A 20,678-nucleotide genomic window follows, 5' to 3' on the forward strand; every position below is an offset into this window, starting at 1 on the left:
CCCCCCGAGTCTCCTGATCCGCCATTGGCCCCCCGAGTCTCCTGATCCGCCATGGCCCCCCGAGTCTCCTGATCCGCCATGGCCCCCCGAGTCTCCTGATCCGCCATGGCCCCCCGAGTCTCCTGATCCGCCATGGCCCCCCGAGTCTCCTGATCCGCCATTGGCCCCCCGAGTCTCCTGATCCGCCATTGGCCCCCCGAGTCTCCTGATCCGCCATGGCCTCCGAGTCTCCTGATCTGCCATGGCCTCCCGAGTCTCCTGATCCACCGAGTCTCCTGATCCGCCATGAGCTCCCGAGTCTCCTGATCCGCCATGACCTCCCGAGTCTCCTGATCCGCCATGGCCTCCCGAGTCTCCTGATCCACTGAGTCTCCTCATCCGCCATGGCCTCCTGAGTCTCCTGATCCACCGAGTCTCCTGATCCGCCATGGCCTCCTGAGTCTCCTGATCCGCCATGTGTCGGCCTCCCCAGTGTCCCTGTCCTGCACCGGCCTCCAGGGCGCCCACCCTCCCTCCCTGGTGGAACTGTTACGGCACGGGACGTGCCTTCCGGGCGGGGAGTAACTGTTACGTGTTAGTTCCTGTTTTTCCTTATTTGGTATTTCCTGTTGCAGTTAATCTTCGTTCATTCGTATCACCTGTGTTAATTAATCATCTTGTTTGTTCCTTTGTTCCCTGCCTTTATAAGTCCTCAGTTCTCCCCTTGTCTTTGTCCTGGATTAATGTTATTTTCAATGGTTAAGTGTGTTGATGCTTATTAAAGACTCCTTTGTGTACTCCTGCGTTGGGCGCTTACTTCTACAACCACGTACCGTGACAGTAGCGAAGCACTGGTCAAAAATAAATGGAAGCAAACGCGATTGAATATGTACAGGTTTGTGTCTCTTTATTCTATTCAAAATATCCTTACTCCGGTGAAGTTGTTTCAAATTAAACCCTACACTCTTTTCTTTTTTTTTACAGTGTAGGTCTTTGATAGACTGACTTTTCTCCCCAAGACTTTTCCTACAGTAAATTGTTAAAACTCTTAACTTTGACTCATGTTGAGCAGCAGAATGCCTGTAATGCGCTTTCCTCTATAACAGCGCCTCTGTTTCTCCTAATCTCGTCATGTGTGAGAGGATTTACCAGAACAGATCAGCGGTTTATTACTCACACTGACCTTGATTCAAGAATGGGTTTATGGAGAACACTCTCTGGTCTTTACTCTCAATCCTAAATATCTGCTTTCACCCTTGTAGAGTAGCCTACCAATAATTAATCATTGTAACTAACGTTATTTCAGTCTTTCACAGTAAGCTTGGACTTAATTTACTTGTAATTTGAGTAGCAGCAGAGTAAATTCTGGTTGCAACAGTGTACCGTGTGTACAAATCACACACTGTAATCTAAATAAATATTTTGATAAACTATTTTGTCAACCCCACTAAATTCAAAATGTTTCAAGGTTGATCATGTTGAAGGTTGAAGAGCATTGCAAAAATGTCTAAATGCCTTATTCTAAGTGTCTAAATATCAGTCCACCACACTCATCATTTAGAGTCAATATTTTTGTGCTTTGTGCCAAGAACATTATTTTTCAGTAATCAATTAATCAATGTTTTTTTTTTCTTTCTCCATTACAGAGTAAAACAATTGAGCTCTCTAAGGCCAATAGAAATGCAATATAATGAAACTGCAACATAGGCTCATTGGAAAAACACACTTTATTTGTTAGTACATGTACTTATTTGTACTTACAGTGTACCTACAGTGTACTTACCTAAGAAAGCTCTGGTAAGGTAACTACATGGGTTAAGGTTAGGTTTAGGGTTAGTACCTATTACCTAGTTATTGTAATTACTATAATAAGTACATAGTATGTACATGAGAAACAGGACTGTAAAATAAAGTGCTACCAACATGCCTCTACCAAGATTTTTGCAAAACTCCAAAAACATACCAATAAATACAATACACTTCAGTTTCCAGCTGAAATGAACACTACAGGCAGTAAAACACCTACAATTTTTATTCCTTTTCACACAAATTATGATTACGAAAGCAGATTATCAGTTAATAAAGACTTATTTTTGCACAGCTCCTTGCACATTACTATGCTATGACCTCAAAACCACATATTGCATGATTTTTAAACTTGCTCGGTAGCTCACCTGGTACAGCATTGCACTTGTGATTGTGCTCGGGAACTCGAGTCCCGTGAAACTTGAGACGTGATAGAAGAGCTCAAAGACTTGTAGAAACAAACTAAAATGGCAAGGCTGATTTGTTAACACTATTAGGTTTAGTTGGTATGTTATTTTAATATGTGATAGGGAAGTAACCTTTTGGCATCACTCACTGGACATTTCACTTTCATCTTGCAGAAATGTGCCACAGTCACGTTTTTTTCAATGAGCTTGGGTTAATACTGAAGGCTTCAAGAGAAACTTGCATCAGTTTGTATTATACGCACTAAACTGAACTCAGGCTCAGATTCATGCCAAGACCCTTACTGCATACACATATTGAGTTGACTAAACTTAAAAAAAAACAAAAAAACAAATGGGATTAGTTTGAACTTGAAGCATGTAACATTTTAAGTCAAAATGGCCATTTACATATTGCTGTTTATTACCTCTCTCTCTCTCTCTATATATATATATATATATATTTTTTAACTTGTTGTAAATAATATGTTTGTTCAGTGATGTCATTTTTTTCAGAGTAGGAAGAAAATGTACCTTTAAAATGAAAAGGGCCCGAGACCTCTAATTACCATCACTGCATGAACAAAACACATGTATTTAATTAACTAAACAACATAAACAAGATTAAATGGAGCTAAAACCTCTATTAATTCTAAATGACAGCTATTTACACAGTCCCATACATATTTAATGTATTCAGGAGCAAGGGATTATGGGTTTCCCTCAGCCACAATGCTTGGTAGAAGATTTATGAAGGTCTTTTCAACTCAACTGTACGTTACACCAATCAGTGCACTATAGAAATCAGTGCTGCGTTTGTCTTATTGCTGGGCAAATTGGATTGAAGAGTTGGTTTGTTTTTAAAATGTAAACTGTTTCTATCAATGAAAGCACGAGTTTAATTAAAGAAAGCATGAATAACCTGCTTAAACAACACGTGTTTTACACTGTCAGATTATACGGCACTAAAACTGAACAAGTGAAGGCAATTTGAATATCATTTGAGACACGAGCAGCATTGGCTTCATGTAGAAACTTTCCTGTTTGTAGAATATTGATTAGCAAATGTGTTCTCTGTTTCCAGAGTTATCATCCACCTCCTGATATTAATAGATGGTGATTGTTATGTAACACAGTTGCTCATATATTTGTCTGTGAATGCATTATTTCCGTATCCATCACGAAGGCTCTTCATTGTAGTGGTCTCTCTTATCTCTTGTGAAGCGCTGGTTTGAAAACTGCCTGTTCAATGAGCACACATCATCCTGGTGCTTATAATCGGCTCAGAGTCGTTTGAGTCAGAATTGCCCCCGGCGGATCCCAACAGCAGCGGTGAAGTGGGGCATTTTCTTACGCGTGGTTGTACTGAACGGCTTTATAATACACTGTTTATTTAGAGGGAGCTAAAGACACAAAAGACCTACTTACATGTACAGGAATTTTGTTTTTCTACTGAGGCTGGTTATGATTAAGAAATACATGCTTTTCCTAGCAATATGTATGGATGTGTGCCACAGCGGTCTGTCGGATTCTTCAGACATGAGACAAATCGTGTCCCATAACTTAACATTTCCACTTCAATATTCATCACAGATGATCACTACAATGTTCTCAACACAAATCTACCATTTAGTTTGATTTTCTCTTTATTTGATAAAAATTGACATTACGTCATCATGCATTCCTGCAGAACGAGGCTGTTCTCAATAACTCAATACCTATAGTCAATTTAGATGAAAATCCATATTTAACTAAGTGATATACTATGTGTGTATTTTAAAAGTAATATAGCTACCATACTCTGACAGAAATAAAAGGTTCATTTTGAAAATTACCTTTTTTACTGTAAGGTTTTACATCTGTGACTGTGTCCCTACGTCTTGTAAACACTGTCAAATTTTATTCAATTCATTTCTGAAATCAGGCAATATCAAAACCACTCTTCATCTTGCCTTGATATTGGCTATTTTGTTTTTTTTCTCGGATTTCACCTCAATTGTGCTACAAAGGACAGACAAGGATGATGAGATGCAGATCTAGTTGTAGCTTAAAACTTTATTAACAAAATAAAAGGGAATACAAAAATGGCAAGAAACAAACACAACAGCTTTACACATGACATGCAAAGACAATACCGGACAAGGAACTAAGGAAACTGAGGGCATGTAAATGCACAGAAATATAAGAAACTTAACAAGACACTAGGGATGTAACAGTATGAAAATTTCCTATATCATGATTATAGTGACCAAAATTATCACGGTTATCAGTATTATCACAGTATTGTTAAAACGTGATGGAAATGTCCAAAAAGTACTGACACATAAATCACTTCAAGTGTTATATTTAAAATCAACAAACAACAAATAAAATGACTTTTTGTTTGCATAATCACTAAAACAATAACATTACAAATGATGTCCGCATTTTAAATGACAACATGTCTGACAATAGTTTATCTAGTAGCATGTTCAAATATCTAATGTAAATGTTCAAATAAAGCTTTGAAAAATTTCATAAAAAAGTAAACCTCACATTTCAGCCTTTAAATAAAGAAAAGGGTTAAGTCAAAATGATAATTGATTAATAAATGATTATATGTATTTTATCTGCTCCTTAAATAATTCTAGATAACTTATCTTAACTGTTTAATTGTGTAAAATCCACATAAGCTTGTTTTTCATCAACCGGTCAAAATTTACAGCAGGGCAAACAAATTCAGTCCGTTTTTTGGCCAGCCAGAAACTACTGCACACAAGCTGAATGTGAATGTAAGTCTCTGTAAATCCACTCTCTGACACTAGGTGGTGCTGATGGAACAGCAGAATTACAGCTGTTTCCCGTAATCTCCATGGACTAAGCAGCATTGCGATTAAAACACTACTTTATTAGGTATTACATGGAGCGAAGTGGAAATCAAAATGACATGGAATCTTTTCTGAAGACAGTCAGAATCTTCAGAGGTACATTCATATAATTAATTCATTCATGTATTCATTTGTATAATTCCCTCAGCACTCTTTTAAAACCCTCCCAGCTTTTCCACTGTGTTTTCACTCAAAACGAAACTACTCTGCATGCTGTGCGCACGTGAGACTGTTACTTAAAACTGCTTTATGCTGGAGAGCATTTATTTATCCTCAGTTGTTCAAATCGTGGTCAGGGGCAGACTTAACCAATTAGTGAGGTAAGTGGCCGCTTAGGGCCCCGGGGAATCAGGGGGCCCCATAATTTTATTTGTCTTGATGTTTCAAAATGACTCTCTTGTGTGCTCTTCCTTGGCACGCCGGCACAAACTGCAGCACACTCTTTATACGTTTATGCACGAATGCGATGACTGGAGATTTTTGCTTAATAATACATTAAATATTCGATTTGTTTCTCGGCAAACCCTAAAGTATGCCTTCAGAACACTTGGACTATGGAATGAGTTGCATGGGATAATTTCATGTTTGTAAAAAGATTGAAGAAGTTTACAATTTATTAAATGGACAAGTGCAAGCCCTTTTTATCTTTTGTGATCCGAAAAAAAGGTAGCCTAATATTTAGAACAGCATCAGGTTGACTAATTACTGGTTGTGAAGGGTTAAATAAACTATGAGATTGAGAGAGCAAAATCAGGGTTAGGCGTAAAAGAGCACATAGTTATTGTGTTGGTGTCACGATGCACACAGCAGTGAGGAACGAGGACCACCGAGACAAGGATAAACTCAAATATACAGTCTTGAAATCCAACAGTGCAAGACAAGGCAGGGCTGAGACACACAGGAACACAAGGAACGTAATGAGTAGACCAGACGAAAACTAACTGAACAGGCAGGAACTAATATACACAGGATAATTAACTATACACAGCTGGAACATAATCTAAACAATAAAACTAAACTAGGACAAGAACAGGAAGGACCAAATAAGGGCATAGAGGGGGAAACACACAAGACACGACTGACAGTTGGGGCCCCATACCTGGAATTTACTTAGGGCCCCCAAATCACTAAGTCTGCCCCTGATTGCAGTAATAGAATATGGTTATAATGATAATTAAAATTCGAAGCGGTAATACTAACCGTGGGGAATTTTATCAGGATTCATCGTCAAACCAGTAATCGTTACATCCCTACAAGACACAGATGAACATAATCAATCAACCAGCGAGGACAACAGGGCTTTGGATGACCTCCATGGTGGGAATGAACTAACTTAGGGAGGCTTCCATGGCCGGGATGCTGCATCTTGGAACCTGGACTGGCAGAAATTACAGACCTTGGAAGCTGGACGAGACCAGTGGGGGAGGAAAGATTCTTGAAGGCACCAGGATCTTACACTAGCCAGACGGGCCTGACAGAGTAAGAGCTTTGAGGCTGGGGAAACAGGTGGGACTCCACTCCAGGATGTTGAACTGGATTAGTGCTCCTTCTGGAACTGACATGGTGGCTGCCTCTAGCTTTGGAATAGACATGGTAACAGGCTCAGGCTCCAGGACGAACATGGCTTCTGGCTGTAGCTGAATGATGAATATCTCTACTGGCAGAAGGTCCGTGGCAAGCATGGGCTCAGGCTCTGGGTATGTGGTGGGTGCATGGTGGTCAATGTCGTTCTCCACCTCATCCATGGTGAAATAGGAGCTGTTTGTTGCAAGCATCAGCTCAAAGTCAATACATTTCCCTTGAGGATCACATACTGAAATAGGAAATTGGTGTTTTAAATTGTCATTAGTCTAAACAAATGGAGAACCAAAAAAGTCTAAACAAACTGATAACGTTTAACAGAGCCCTCAACTTAAGAAGCAGGGGAAGGGATGGAGGGCCAGGCCTGTGTGGTGGAAGAGTGACTGGTGACTGAAGCCAAGCCAGCAGAACAAGAAGCCATGGCAAAGCAGGGAGCCAGCAGAGCAGGAGGCCACAGCGGAGCAGACGGGACTGAAGATCCCCATGGTGGAGATGGAGTTAAAAGACCACCACAGCAGAGGAGGTGGAGTTGATGACCACCAATGCAGAGCAGGCAGAACTGGAGACCACCATAGCAGTGCAGATGGAGCTGAGAACCTCCAAAGACCAAAGACCATCAAGCTGATGGAACAGGAGACAACTAAAACGGAGCAGATGGAGCTAAGGACCACCAAGGCAGAGCAGATGAAGCAGGAGTCCACCAAGGTGGAGTTGATGGAGCTGAAGACCACCAAGGCAGAGAAGATGAAGCAGAAGACTACCACGGTGGATCAGCCAGAGCTAGAGATGACCAATAGAAGACCATCAAAGAGGAACAGGTTGGACTAAAACTGACAGCACAAAGGGGTTAGGAATGGACTCTGTGGTCGTGACAGTACAGGCACAGAGTTCGAGAACACCCTCCTTGGCTGTGACAGGACAGGCAACGGGTCCAAGGTTGGCCTTCATGGCTGTGACAGGACAGGCAGGGAGTTCTGGGTCCCTCACACTGGAATTCAGCCTCCCAACAACAGCTTATCAACAACCAAAGACAATGGCTGACAAAGACTGACTGAAACACTGGGCTATATATATACACACGGCAGCTAACAAGGAAACTAGACACACCTGGTAATACAATCATGGGGACCTATGAAACAAGAGGGCTACAAAGGAACTACAAAAACAGGACACTGGAAGTACAGTTTAAAAGTCAAAACAAACTGAGAACGCATAATAAGCACGCATACGAAACGCAATAAACTCTGTCATGTTTTCTTGCGCTCGGATGCCTGAAGTTTCACAAGCTCATCTGCCCAATCAGTCCTGCTTGATAATGGTAACGAACTTAGATAGTTGTACTTGAGGGAACCTCAAACCCGAGGCTCGATTCAAGGTCTGAGTAAGAACCCCCCTCTATGGATGTACGCTGTGGAGGAGGAAAAATAAAAGAGAAAGAAAAGAAATGGAGGAAGAGAAGGGGAGGTGGAGGGATGTCGGAAGTATATTGTCGCTGGGACGGAGCAGCGACTGCTGCTTATATACGCTCGCAGCGATCACTGACAGGACTGAAAGACTAGGCTCCTCGAACCTACATTTGGAACTTCATTTAGTAACATTATCATGTGAGACAGTTCTGAGAAATAATTATACAAAATCAATTTGTTCAGGTAAAGTCAGCAAACTGTCATCCTGTGTGAGAAGGAAGAGATGTTAGGTCCATTGTATTTCTTGGTCTACTATTCTGTCATGGTGCAATCAGGCAAAGATAAGTAGATGTGGATCTAGTTAAAACTTAACACTTAGTTAACAAAATACAACAAAGAAAGAGAACCCACAAATGGTGAGAAACCACGAACTTAAAAGATTTACACACAACATGCAAAGACAATATCAGACAAATAACTAAGGAAACTGAGGGCATGTAAATACACAGGAAAACAAGGAGCTTGATAAGACACAGGTGAACATAATTAACCAACTGATGAGCAACTATAGAAACCAAGAGGAAATGGACGTAGGGACTACACATAGGACCAGAAACCAAAACAGAACACAACAGATTGTATATGCATATATTCTGATATACTGATAGAGCTGACACCTGTTGAGTGCAATCAGAAACATACATTTTTTGAGAAAATGCCAAATGGAAAAAGCAGAAGATGTAGGCCTACCCAAACCTAAATTGTTGATTAATGATTCCTTGACACATGCTTTTATTTCTGCACTTCTGTACCTTGTCCCATTGAATGTATGAAGATGTTTAAAGATTAAACCATCCAGTGAACATGTTCTGTGAATTACACTATTACTATTAGAGTGAATGACATATATTTTGGCAGTTTAACTTGTTAATTTTTGTCTTGCCAGGCAGACGACGCTCTCAGTGTATCTGCTGTCGTTTGTGGGGATGGTGATCTATGCTTTCACCCTGAACTTGGGTCATCTGTGGGTTGTGTTCCTCACATCAGGAGTGCTCGGGTAAGAGCTGCTGTGACAAAAAACCTGCAGTGGACACAGAAGTGTTGTGACATTTAAGACACACTGATAAAAAGAAAAGAAAAAAAGATTGTCTTAGTTTTTGTCTTGTTTTCCACTACAAATATCTAAACATTTTTAAATCTGGTTACATTTATACATTTATACATAAGATACATTTACACGAGAAGCAAAATTACATACAGTCTTGTTTTCTGGAAAATGTATCAATATTTAGTGAGTTTATGTTTAAAACAAAAACAAATATCTCACGGTCAGACAAATAAACTTAATTCAAAAGGAAAACATTTATTTTTCTTAAACTACTTTTAGTTTTACTTTAGTTGTTTTAAGCGTAAACACTACATTTTGACTTTTGACATGTTTTCAGAAAACAAGACTTAATATTGTAAGGTCTGTTTTGGGTTTTGTTTCATGTTCTTGTTTTCATGTCTTTTATTTTGTAATTTGATTTATGCTGTTAAGTGTCATGCTTCCCTTGCCCTCTTGTATTTCTGCCTTGTGTATGTATGTGTCAGGTTGTGATTGGTAATTGTCCTGTCATGTGGTTCTCAGGTCTGTTTGCTCATTGGTTGGTTTGTGTCATATGACACTTATTGTTTGCTATAAGTAGCCCTCTTATTGCCTTTGTCTCTTGTTGTGTATTGAATGTATTTAACCCTGCCGTTGGTGAGTGTTAAGGTCAAGTCTGTTCGTGTCAAGTCAAGTCTTCGTTTGTTCGTATTTAGGATATCACTTTTGTTTAATAAAATCTGAACTTGGATTCTTCAACTTGTCGTTCAGTGGACTGATCATGACAAATATTTTACTTCTCAAGTAAATAAGTACTGAGTATTGTTAATTAACATGTACTTACTATAAGGTTATGGTTAGTTGCTTGTAATTCTGCATAGTTTACAGTTTTCACTCTAGCAAGGACATGTAACAAGTGTAACTATGTCACATTAAAATAATATGTTACCAAAATGTAACATTCTGGAAGGGAAAGAGTTTATGTCTGTTTAGAGAAAAGTTAAAACTTTTCTCAGCTTTGTCACAGTATACGCTTGCATCGCATTTCTTCTACTCTATGGTAGTTACAGCGTCAACTAACTGAACCATGCTAGCAAACCAAATCTTTACCTCAGGATTTCTACACAGACTGACCATAAATACATTTTGTGGATCAACATCTAATTGTAGTTCAATCACTACAACTTTTGGAATAGTTTCACCATGTTAACTGATATGACAATGTTGTTAATGTATGCTGCAGAGCCAGTATGGACTTGCTACTGCCAATAGATACACAGACATGCTGCTGTTAGCATGTAAGATATGCTGCTGCATGGATATGCATACATAAATCCCGTTGCAGATCTAGACAGGTGGTACTGGGGGAGGTGGAGGGTTTCAGAGGAACTCTAGTGTCCTAAAGGTCCAGCATACAGCCAACACTGAACTTAACTATTGAAATATTGAGAATCAGCAGAGGCCAAGCAACTTGTGTTATTTAGTGAACAATGTGATTATTTATATAGCATATAGCAGATTGCATGTAAAAGACCTATTAGCTTGCAACATCTAGAGTTTCATGAATGAACTAGATGTCGGTTTTTTATGTTTATGCATGCTAATAGCTGACCGATGAACTATTTCCACTATCGATGCATACAGTGCATTAGTTTGGACCGGCTGATTCTTCAGTCTCTTCTGTCTTTGACCACAGGTTCTTTATGACGGGTTATCTGCCGCTGGGCTTTGAGTTTGCAGTGGAGCTCACGTACCCAGAGTCAGAGGGAACATCTTCAGGACTGCTCAACTGCTCAGCACAGGTCATGCACCTGCTCTACACTTTAAGATACGAGGATGAGTCAAATCTAAAAAGACATTCAGGGGACCTGTTTCCATAACTTACTGTAAATAAATGCATGGTTGCAAGTTTACATTTCTAACATATTGATTTAATTCAAATGTCTATTGACAAAATGCGTGTTGATCAATACATCAACTTAATATTTTCACTTATTCATTAAATATACATGCTAAATAAGTTATATTTAGCATGTGCTATACTTGCTGTTAATTTGAACTAAAATTCAAATTCCCTAATCTAAAGTGATACCTAAAAATGTGTTTATACTACAAATTATTATGTTTCTCCAACTCAGTGTAGTTTGTTGGTTGAACATAATTTCATTAGCGCTTAAGATGCGGAGGTGTACAAAGATAACAGCATGTTTATGGTACATGACATACATGCTCAGGATCTTTCTGTTGTATGCAGATGTTTGGAATTGCATTCACCATCATTCAAGGCAAAATCATCGATCACTTCAGCACACTGGCCGGAAACATCTTCCTCTGTGTGTTCCTCTTCATCGGCTCCATCATGACAGGTAGAAGCTCATCACATGACACTCATCATGTGACCACTAGACAACCGCTCCACTCATCTTCTGCACATGTGATGAAAAGAGCATAACTTCAGCATATTGTGTCACAGTGGCACATGCACACACGCAGGGTTTTATATGAACGTACCATGACAGTTCAGACAGTAGAGCAGTGGTGCTTGCAACATCAAGGTCATGGGTTCGATTCCCAGGGAATGCATGAACTGATGAAGTGTATACCTTGAATTAAAGCATGTATCAAATGTATAAATGTAAATGAAATTTAAAAAGTATGTTGCACTTAACAACTTCAGACTATCAGTTTATGTCTCTCTGCCTCACAGCGCTTATAAAATCTGACCTGCGGCGACAGAAGGCCAACAGTCAATCTCAGACAGAGGTGATCGCTGTAAGTATGTTTTAGTTTGACCTCTCTCTCCTCACCAGGTCTGGATCACACGGGTCTAGAGTATTTTGCTGGACAGTCCTGAAATTAGAAGCTTTGTCCCATGTTAAGCAAGTCATGAGAAGCGTCCTGCATATCAATTTTGTCTGTACTGTTTTATTTTCCCCTGAAATTACAATTCCTCCAAAAATGAACAACAAATTTAGGGCTGTTGATTTGCATGTTAGTTGCATATTAATTTGGTGTGATTAATTACACGATGAAGGACAACAACTGTCATGTAACCTAAGGCCAATTCACATCACTCCGACAGACACAGACAAACAGCAACAGACACGTTCATCAGGTTTGGTCTGATCAGTGTGTTACCCCTGTCTAATTCTGTTGGTGTTGTTTGGCACGTTTTCACAGATTAAATATGTTGAATTGGCGTTTACTGGATCTTGGAACGTCTGAGAAGTGAATAATTCAGTCAGTGCATCATTTTGGAAATGTTCACTCAAAAACTGATCTGTGAGGCCAGTGACCAATCAGTACAAAACCTGTGCCAACTGAAAGAAAACAAGCTGATAAATTGAATCCAATATTTGGTAACTAATATATACCATAACAAGAAAAGCAAAAAATCAAAGTCAGTAAGTTTCAATCCAATGAGATAGCGTTAACTAGAAAATCTTCTCTGGGTCAAAATGACCGATGAACATAAGATGAGGATCTGCTGGTTTTCTTCTATTGAGAGATTTAAATGTTGGTTGGTTTTGTTCTGAAAAAGGTTCAGTTAGCAGTCATTTAAGCAATGATGTTAAGAAATGGCTTTTATTTCATTTCATAGCATTTCTGATTTCTGGCAGAATTACTATATCATGATATGCTGTTCCTTACTGTGGTTGAAAAGGACTCATGTTGTGGTAAAGAATAGCACACGGTTAAATCATTCTGTCCGGCCAAAGCTAGCCAATTGCTTTAAAGGTGACACACAGGTCACTGGGTCTGGAATAGAGTGTCAAATACAGAAAACTGGGTAGAAATTCAAGAAGAAAAGAGAAGAACAAGAACTGATGAGTGCAAACAGCAAACAAAAAGTGCCCCTATTGTGGGTTATGAAAGGTAATTTTGGTTTTGGGAGTCCCCAACAACAGGCTGGCATGCATGCAATGTCAAAAAACACTTTAATTGTCTTATAATATGGATTTATGTTTTACCTTACTTGCTCAACGACTCCCAAATGATTCGCCCAACGATGCATTTTTCCAAACCCCTCCTTTGCGTGACGCTAATCTGCGGTGATTGGTCGATTGGTCTCATATTAATTTCATCTGGTGATGCCTGATAAAGCAGTATTTGTTAGCACACTGCTGCTTTGTGTTACCAGGGAAACCGCTATGTTTAATGCTCCAAAAGCAGCACCTAGTGGCAAAGAATGAATTTGCATTTTCATTCAGACCAAGGCCAAAATCAAGTTTTCCCAGGTCTGTGCGCGCAACAAGTGGGCGGCAATATGCTAATGTTTCATGTTGACGTCAGCATGAAACGGCTCGGGATTCATTTTAAAAACGACTCGTTTCAATGATTCAGAGTCAACTCTTTCTTTCGAGAGACAATGACTTTATACACGGAGCACTTTCAGATTTAAATCTTTGCAGGATGTTTTCATTCACTTAGATCTGTGTTACACACTGCATGAAAGCTCATTTTCAAAAATCCATACTAGGGGCACTTTAACAAAAACAAAAACAAACAAACAAACAAAAAAAAATCAATGGGGCCATCTAGTGGTAAGAGCTCAAGGCTGGTGACAAGAATACGAATGTCCCATGATCATTTGTGTAAATGTTTCAGTCGCCCAGTTATTGTAGTTGTCCTTCAGCCCAGTGAAGTTGTGGTCAGGCTGAGCGTTATGACGGGACAATTAGGTCTGACAGCGGAGCAGAAAGAGCTGGAGGCCACAGGCGAGAGGCACTTCATAGAACAGGGAGACCTTAACCAGTGCAGGATAAACTCAGGATCAAACTACATGAGAGAGCTTCAGGTGTGAGAGTCTGACAGCTAATGCACTCAAAGAAAAGAGCCTGTTGTGTCTGGGGAGAAATAGTAAAAACATCCATAAACCTCAGGTTTTTGTCATCTTAATAGACATATGTGCAGTTATTACTATTTTATATGCATCTATTTTTATATTTCATTTAAAAAAAAGCATTACCTGATTTACACTGGCTACACAGCTTTGTTGGTGTGTTTGTAACTTATATTCACATCTAGATTCTAGACAGATATGAACATTATTCACATGCATACAGTAGAGTTGCATAAAATGATAAACAATACTCGTCTGCCTGTTTTTTTGTTTTGTTTTTTTTGTCACGAAATGTGGTTATGTACATTGATTGTATATACGCACAGTATATCAAATCTCAAAATATAAACTATATTATTTCCCAGGTCTAAAATGCTAACTGTGACTATAAGGCATAAAGATATTAAGATATTATGAACATTAACATCATGATTTTCTGTAAAGAAAAAAAAAAAAAAAGTATTGTGACAAGCACTTTACAAATAAATTTGACTTGACTATTTCTATCTATTACTTTTCTTGGTTCATTTGTACAGTTTTAGATTTCTACAGTCAATTTCTCTCTGCATTAGGTGCATTTTTTATGTTAGTTTATGTCGAAATTATTATAGTTCCTTATACTGAGATACCTACCGTACCTCAGTAAGGAACTATAATAATTTTGATTGTGAACGGATGCTTAATTTACCCTGTTTGTTTCTTCTGTTCAGGACTCATCTGTATATTCCCAAGATGGAAAATCGTTACCGGTAAAAGAGGTGAAGATGTAAAGACGGAAACCATCGGAATCATTACAACTCCATATGAACCATCATACGCATAAATCCTCCTGAACTTTACACAGCCAATATCCTGAACTATGACAGCTCAGTTTACATACTCAAGTTTTCTAACTTTACATTGTAATATCCTGTTGTTGTTCCTTCAGTATTTAAACTAACCAATAGTTAGTGCTCATAACAAAGCATCCACGTCACAACATTCAGTGGGAATCATTCATGAAACACGCACAAAAAAATTGCAGGCCGTTGCATTCAGTTCCCACAAGTATGGATTTATGAACAATTCACATGAACTGCTCGTGTTTCATGTTGTAATGTGTAATTTCTTATGCCTTATTATGTGTATCATGATGTTTGCATGATGGTTCGTTAGAGCTGACCTAAACTTTAGTTATGAGAAGCAAATGTTTTTATTACTAGAAGTCTAGTCTACTAGTATAAAGTGTCTCTGTAACAGACGCATCTAGATCTGATTCAGGAGATCTCGCTCTGTGTTCAGGCGAGGTGGATGTTGATGCTGGACATCATCACTCTCTTATTATGGAAGGTCAAAGTCCTTCAATGAAACCATCAACTCACAGCTTTACGTTTGCAACAATATATAGCGCTTTAAATGTGTGAGCGCCTTGTGAAAGAGCATCAGTGATCAACGGAGATGTGTGATGATACTCACGTCTTATTTAACACAACAACAGTGCACAACACAGGGAATTAGAGAACATCTGCAATGGTTTATGTGTGTTGTAGTGCGTGATTGATTACACCGCCCTGCAGCATATTTGCTGAATGAAATCCAAGATGTTCTCTTACTCATTTTGAACGGCTGATTCCAAAAATAGTATCTGTTTTGCTGAAGAAAAGAAGTTGAAGAAGTCTCGCATTATTTGTTAATTGCAAGAGAAACTGCAACAAACACATAATTCCTGTCTTCATCTGAGCCGCATTGCAACTTTTTGTTCATTTCTCAGCCCATTTTCATGTGTATTTGATGCCTAATCCTGAGTTAGGGACAGAAGAAAATGCAATGTTTTTTTTTTGCTTTTACTGCATCCACAGAGCATTACGGATTTTGAAGTGACTCAAATGATAAAAAGGAACATTTACCATTTAAATTACACAAAAAGAGAAAAACAAAGATGCCCAACACTAACTACTAATACCCCGCTTAAAACTGTAACGGTTCAGAATGTGTAGTTTTACTTGTTTACTAGCTGATAAAAAACCTTAAATTGTAATCGTTCAAAAATGCGTACGTTTTCAAAAATGTAATGTATTTAAAAAGTTATTTACATTTTAATACTATATTATGCGTTTATATTATTTTACGAACAAATCTAAATGAACATATATGAAATGTATTTTTTGCTGAGATTTGATGCAGTGACACAATTTTGCATCGTGATTACGTAATGATGTCATTTAGCAACAAATCAACCTTCCTTTAGCAACTTCCCCTGAAAAATAATTGCCAACACTGTTTTTGGGCAAATCAGCAGTATTTATTTTTGAGATGCCATGGGTTCTGTGTAATCAATCAGAACACAGTCACATATGGAATCCAGTCCAATATCTGTACAGAAAAGTGGCTTTTGACACTGATTTTGAGCATAATATAGATGATCAGTCACAACTCAGACTTCTGTGTGTAGAGATGTATTTAGTTTCTATGTACAGCCGTGTTCTGATCAGATTATTGTTCATGTTAGAAAAGTGTGTGGATGTAGTTTGTATATAATCTAAGAATTCTTGGTGTTGTAAATTAAATCTGACATCCAGTAATAAAGAGTGATAACTAGTGGCTTAACTGCAAATTGTGCACATCTTGTATGTCAGCGAGTTATTATTTAACATGCAAATGAGTCATGTAAACTATTCCACATGCATTCTAGAGAAACCACTGTGACATGACCAGAAATAAACATTCACGAACAGCTCCTACTAAAACCCTTTCATTTAAAGGCTTTTGCTTGAATGCTTGACATTCATTATGTAAACAAATATAAATGTAAATACAAAATTTTCCTCAGGAGCCCAGAGCTATAATCCAGACAAAGAAGCAGCTCAAATGTGTCAGGTTTTCAGACTTACAATTGTGTTATTTCACAGTTTCCATCACTGCACTATCATTCAAAAACAGTAGTGCCCAGACTTTTTAATACAAAGGGCCAAAAATCAACATTGATTGATATTCTTTTTAAAATGTAAATACACAAAAATCTAAACATCAATATATATTTTTAGATTAAGAAAAAAATAACAATATTTCCATTTAGAAACAAAACAAGAAGTTAAAACAAAAATATCAAGTAGAAATGAAGATATTCTTCAATGGCAGGTTTCAGTGGACCTGCAGGCTCTGGTTTGTGCATCTCAGCTAAAAATAACACAAAAGTACCGGTACTGTAATTGCTTTTGGACAACAAAACCATATAAAATTATTATTATTTTAATATTACACTGATTCTAAAGCGGTAAAAAGGTCGTTTGGACCTCATATGTTCTGCCAAGCAGTTGATATGAGGACAGACATGTAAAGCAGTGAGCCATCAGAAAACACTGTGACGGTGCTCTTCCCATCGACTTCCGTCCCGCGCCGAAGGCATCAGCCGTGATGCTGTGAGTATCACTCAGTTCCTCTTCTTCTGACGAGCTCCCACAACTTCCTGAGGCTCAACGATACACTGGAAGCCAATTAACATGCCCACGATAGAGAAACCTACAAACACAAACACTGTTATAGGCCAGTATGAAGATGATACAGACTCTTCAAATGCTGATCAACCAACAACAGAATTGATGATAAATATTTTTTTTCACATTACATTTCTTTCAAATATGGAGTATGTATTTGAAATCAGTGTTTGTACAGACACAAAGTACTTCAAGGTTTCGGATAAAATCTGCCTCCATGCTGTATATTTTTGTATGCAGGTGTACACTACTGTTCAAAAAGTTTGCAATAACTGATTCTTTACATTTTTCAAAGAAGTCTCTTCTGCTCACTGAGGCTGCATTTATTTGATCAAAAAGACAGAATTATTTTTGAAATATTATAATTTAAAATAAATGTCTGATTATCTGTTAAACTGTAATTTATTTCTGTGATGCAGCGCTGTATTTTCAGCATCATTACTCCAGTCTTCAGTGTCACATGATCTTCAGAAATTATTCTAATATGTTGATTTACTGCTCAAGAAACATTTCTGATTATTATCAATGTTGAAAACAGTTGTGCTGCACAATATTTTTGTGGAAACCGTGATATATTTTATTTTTATGAATAGAATGTTCAAAAGAACAGCATTTATTTGAAATCTCTTGCAACATTATAAATGTCTTTACTGTCACTTTGGATCATTTTAATGCGTCTTTGCTGGATAAAAGTATTATTTTCTTTCTTACCCCAAAAGTTTGAATGGTAGTGTATCATGGTTTCCAAAACATATGACATGGAACGACAGTTTTTAACTGATAATAAGAAATATTTCTTGAGCAGCAAATCATTTCACAATATTACTGTTTTTACAATATTGTTAGTGTAATTTTATGTTCACTTGTCACCCAATAGATGTTACAAAAATAGGAGTAGATCACTCACTGGCTACAATCAGAGGTGCCATGACTCCAATGGTCAGAGGAGCGGTTTTATAGATAAATGCTTCAGACAGGAAGTGGCCAAGCGCCAGAACAAATGTCCACAGGGTGATATGATAAAGCCTGGAATGAGGGCAAGAAAGAGACGTCTGCTTCATTCCAGCAGAGTTCAGTCCACACACACACACACACACACACACACACTTGTTTCACTATCCTTGTGGGGACATTCATAGGCGTAATGGTTTTTATACTGTACTTACTGTATGTGCTATTGCCCTACACCAACCCTACACCTAAACCTACCCCTTACAGGAGACTACAGGCATTTTTAGATTTTTTAAAAAACTTAATTCTGTGTGATTTATTAGCTTGTTTGCCCATGGGGACCTCAATTTAGGTCCCCACCGTGACACGAGTCCCCACGAGTCTGTGTGTATTCAGGTTTAAGTCCCCACCTGAATAGAAAAACAAGTACACTCACACACACACACGCCACTCTCTCACTCACACACACACACACACGCCACTCTCTCACTCACACACACACACACACACACACACACACACACACACACACACACACTCTCTCACTCACACACACACACACACACACACACGCCACTCTCTCACACACACACACACACACACGCCACTCTCACTCACTCACACACACACACACACACTCTCACTCACACACACACACACACACACACACACGCCACTCTCTCACTCACACACACACACACACACACACACGCCACTCTCTCACTCACACACACACACACACACACACACACACACACGCCACTCTCTCACTCACACACACACACACACACACACACACACACACGCAGGAGGATCCTTACGTTCTGTTCTGAATGTCTATGGCACAGGCGCAGCGGATGATGGAGGACAGGAGGGTCCATATGCCAAAAGTTCTCGCCTGAAGACCGTTTACTAAAGAATAACACATCAGGGCGTTTAGCACATACAATGACTTAACTCTGCTGAAAATGTGTACAATTTCTAATGTTTATATATCTGCTTATATTCTTGTTTGTTACACTATTAAAGAAATGTCAAAATGATGGCGTTGAAATATAATTGTCTCTAAATGCTTTCTGTGTTCATGGACAGTACACGCAATAATTGAAATAACGGTAATGCTTATCTGTTAAGTGATAATGTTAGTTAATGAGTCAGTAATGAATAAAGGTGATGATTATGAAGGGCAGGTCTCGACCATAATCAGGTGTTCCTGTGTAGAGCTTCTCGGACAGGAAGCTGTGATCTCTGAAGCTCTGCACCGTGTTTCCCACCGCGATCACTGACACCATGAGCAGCCAGCTCCTCAACACATTCAGAAAGCGACTCATCCTTCAGCGCACACCTGCTGGAGATCAACACCAGGGTTAGAAGATCAGCGCAATGGTCAGCTGATGGCAGAACATGCTATTACCGTGGTACTCTGAGATATACCATACTGAATGACTGCTATGCTCGTGTAGCATGGTATTACTCTATGGTACTACCATATGCAAAGAACATGGTACTATGGTACTTCTCTGTCTGGGTTGTTAGGCTATCATAAACTCGTCTGGATCATCATTACACATACGTGTGTGACCCTGGACCACAAAACCAGTCCCCCCCCCCCCATTGATGTATGGTTTGTTAGGATAGAACAATATTTGGCTGAGATACAACCATTTAAAAATCTGGAATCTGAGGGTGCAAAAAAAAATATATATTAATAATAAAAAAAAAATTATATATATTTAGAAAATCGCCTTTAAAGTTATCCAAATTAAGTCCTTAGCAATGCATATTACTAATCAATAAATTAAGCTTGGATATATTTACGGCAGGGAATTTAAAAAAATATCTTCATGGAACATGAGCTTTACTTAATATCCTAATTATATTTGGCATAAAAGTAAAATCGATCATTTTGACCCATACAATGTATTGTTGCCTTTTTCTACAAATATAACGTTACCCGTGCTACTAGATAAGACTGGTTTTGTGCTCCAGGGTCACATGTGATAATATACGACACTGTTTATTAGTAACTTTATTCTTACCTTATGTATGTGTTCCAATACGTACATGTACTGTATATCTATGTACTCACAAACATCAGCCGCGTGATTGATTTCTGTTTATCAAACCGCTTCAAGTTCACAACATTGAGCAGTCATGGACATGAATGCGGTCCAATCAGAAACTGCAGAAGACTGCTGCGTCACGTCGTACCACCACCCCATTGGGTAGTTTGGGACCGGTCTTTTAAAAGACCGCCCACTTCTAGGAGTTCGGACCAATC

At 38.7% G+C, this 20,678-nt stretch overlaps 2 protein-coding genes across 5 annotated transcripts in view; one reads left to right on the forward strand and one right to left on the reverse strand.

Annotated features, from left to right (window-relative positions):
• Nucleotides 1–14,820, forward strand: part of flvcr2a (FLVCR heme transporter 2a) — a 28,411-nt gene extending 13,591 nt beyond the window's left edge. Inside the window, exons 6-10 of the mRNA XM_058750422.1 lie at nt 8,990–9,100; nt 10,827–10,932; nt 11,385–11,496; nt 11,838–11,902; nt 14,684–14,820. Of these exons, the coding sequence (XP_058606405.1) occupies nt 8,990–9,100; nt 10,827–10,932; nt 11,385–11,496; nt 11,838–11,902; nt 14,684–14,743 (454 nt within the window). The 3' untranslated portion in view covers nt 14,744–14,820. The remainder of the gene's footprint in view (nt 1–8,989; nt 9,101–10,826; nt 10,933–11,384; nt 11,497–11,837; nt 11,903–14,683) is intronic.
• A 1,434-nt stretch (nt 14,821–16,254) lies between these two features.
• On the reverse strand, nt 16,255–20,594 carry erg28 (ergosterol biosynthesis 28 homolog). 4 transcript variants are annotated; one of them, XM_058750425.1, is made up of 5 exons: nt 20,487–20,540; nt 19,596–19,745; nt 19,219–19,309; nt 18,354–18,472; nt 16,255–17,471 (listed from the first exon to the last, which is right to left on the reverse strand). In XM_058750425.1, exons 2-5 carry the CDS (start codon nt 19,726–19,728, stop codon nt 17,383–17,385), a joined length of 432 nt encoding a protein of 143 aa, XP_058606408.1. In that variant the 5' UTR covers nt 19,729–19,745; nt 20,487–20,540; the 3' UTR covers nt 16,255–17,382. The 4 variants fall into 4 exon arrangements, with proteins under 4 accessions (XP_058606408.1, XP_058606409.1, XP_058606406.1 ...); XM_058750426.1 differs by having other exon boundaries at nt 19,596–19,742; nt 20,487–20,510; XM_058750423.1 differs by having other exon boundaries at nt 16,257–17,471; nt 20,437–20,594.
• Between the last annotated feature and the right edge of the window lie 84 nt (nt 20,595–20,678).

This window comes from Onychostoma macrolepis, chromosome 17, assembly GCF_012432095.1.
Source record: "Onychostoma macrolepis isolate SWU-2019 chromosome 17, ASM1243209v1, whole genome shotgun sequence".
Classification (NCBI taxonomy): Eukaryota; Metazoa; Chordata; class Actinopteri; order Cypriniformes; family Cyprinidae; genus Onychostoma; species Onychostoma macrolepis.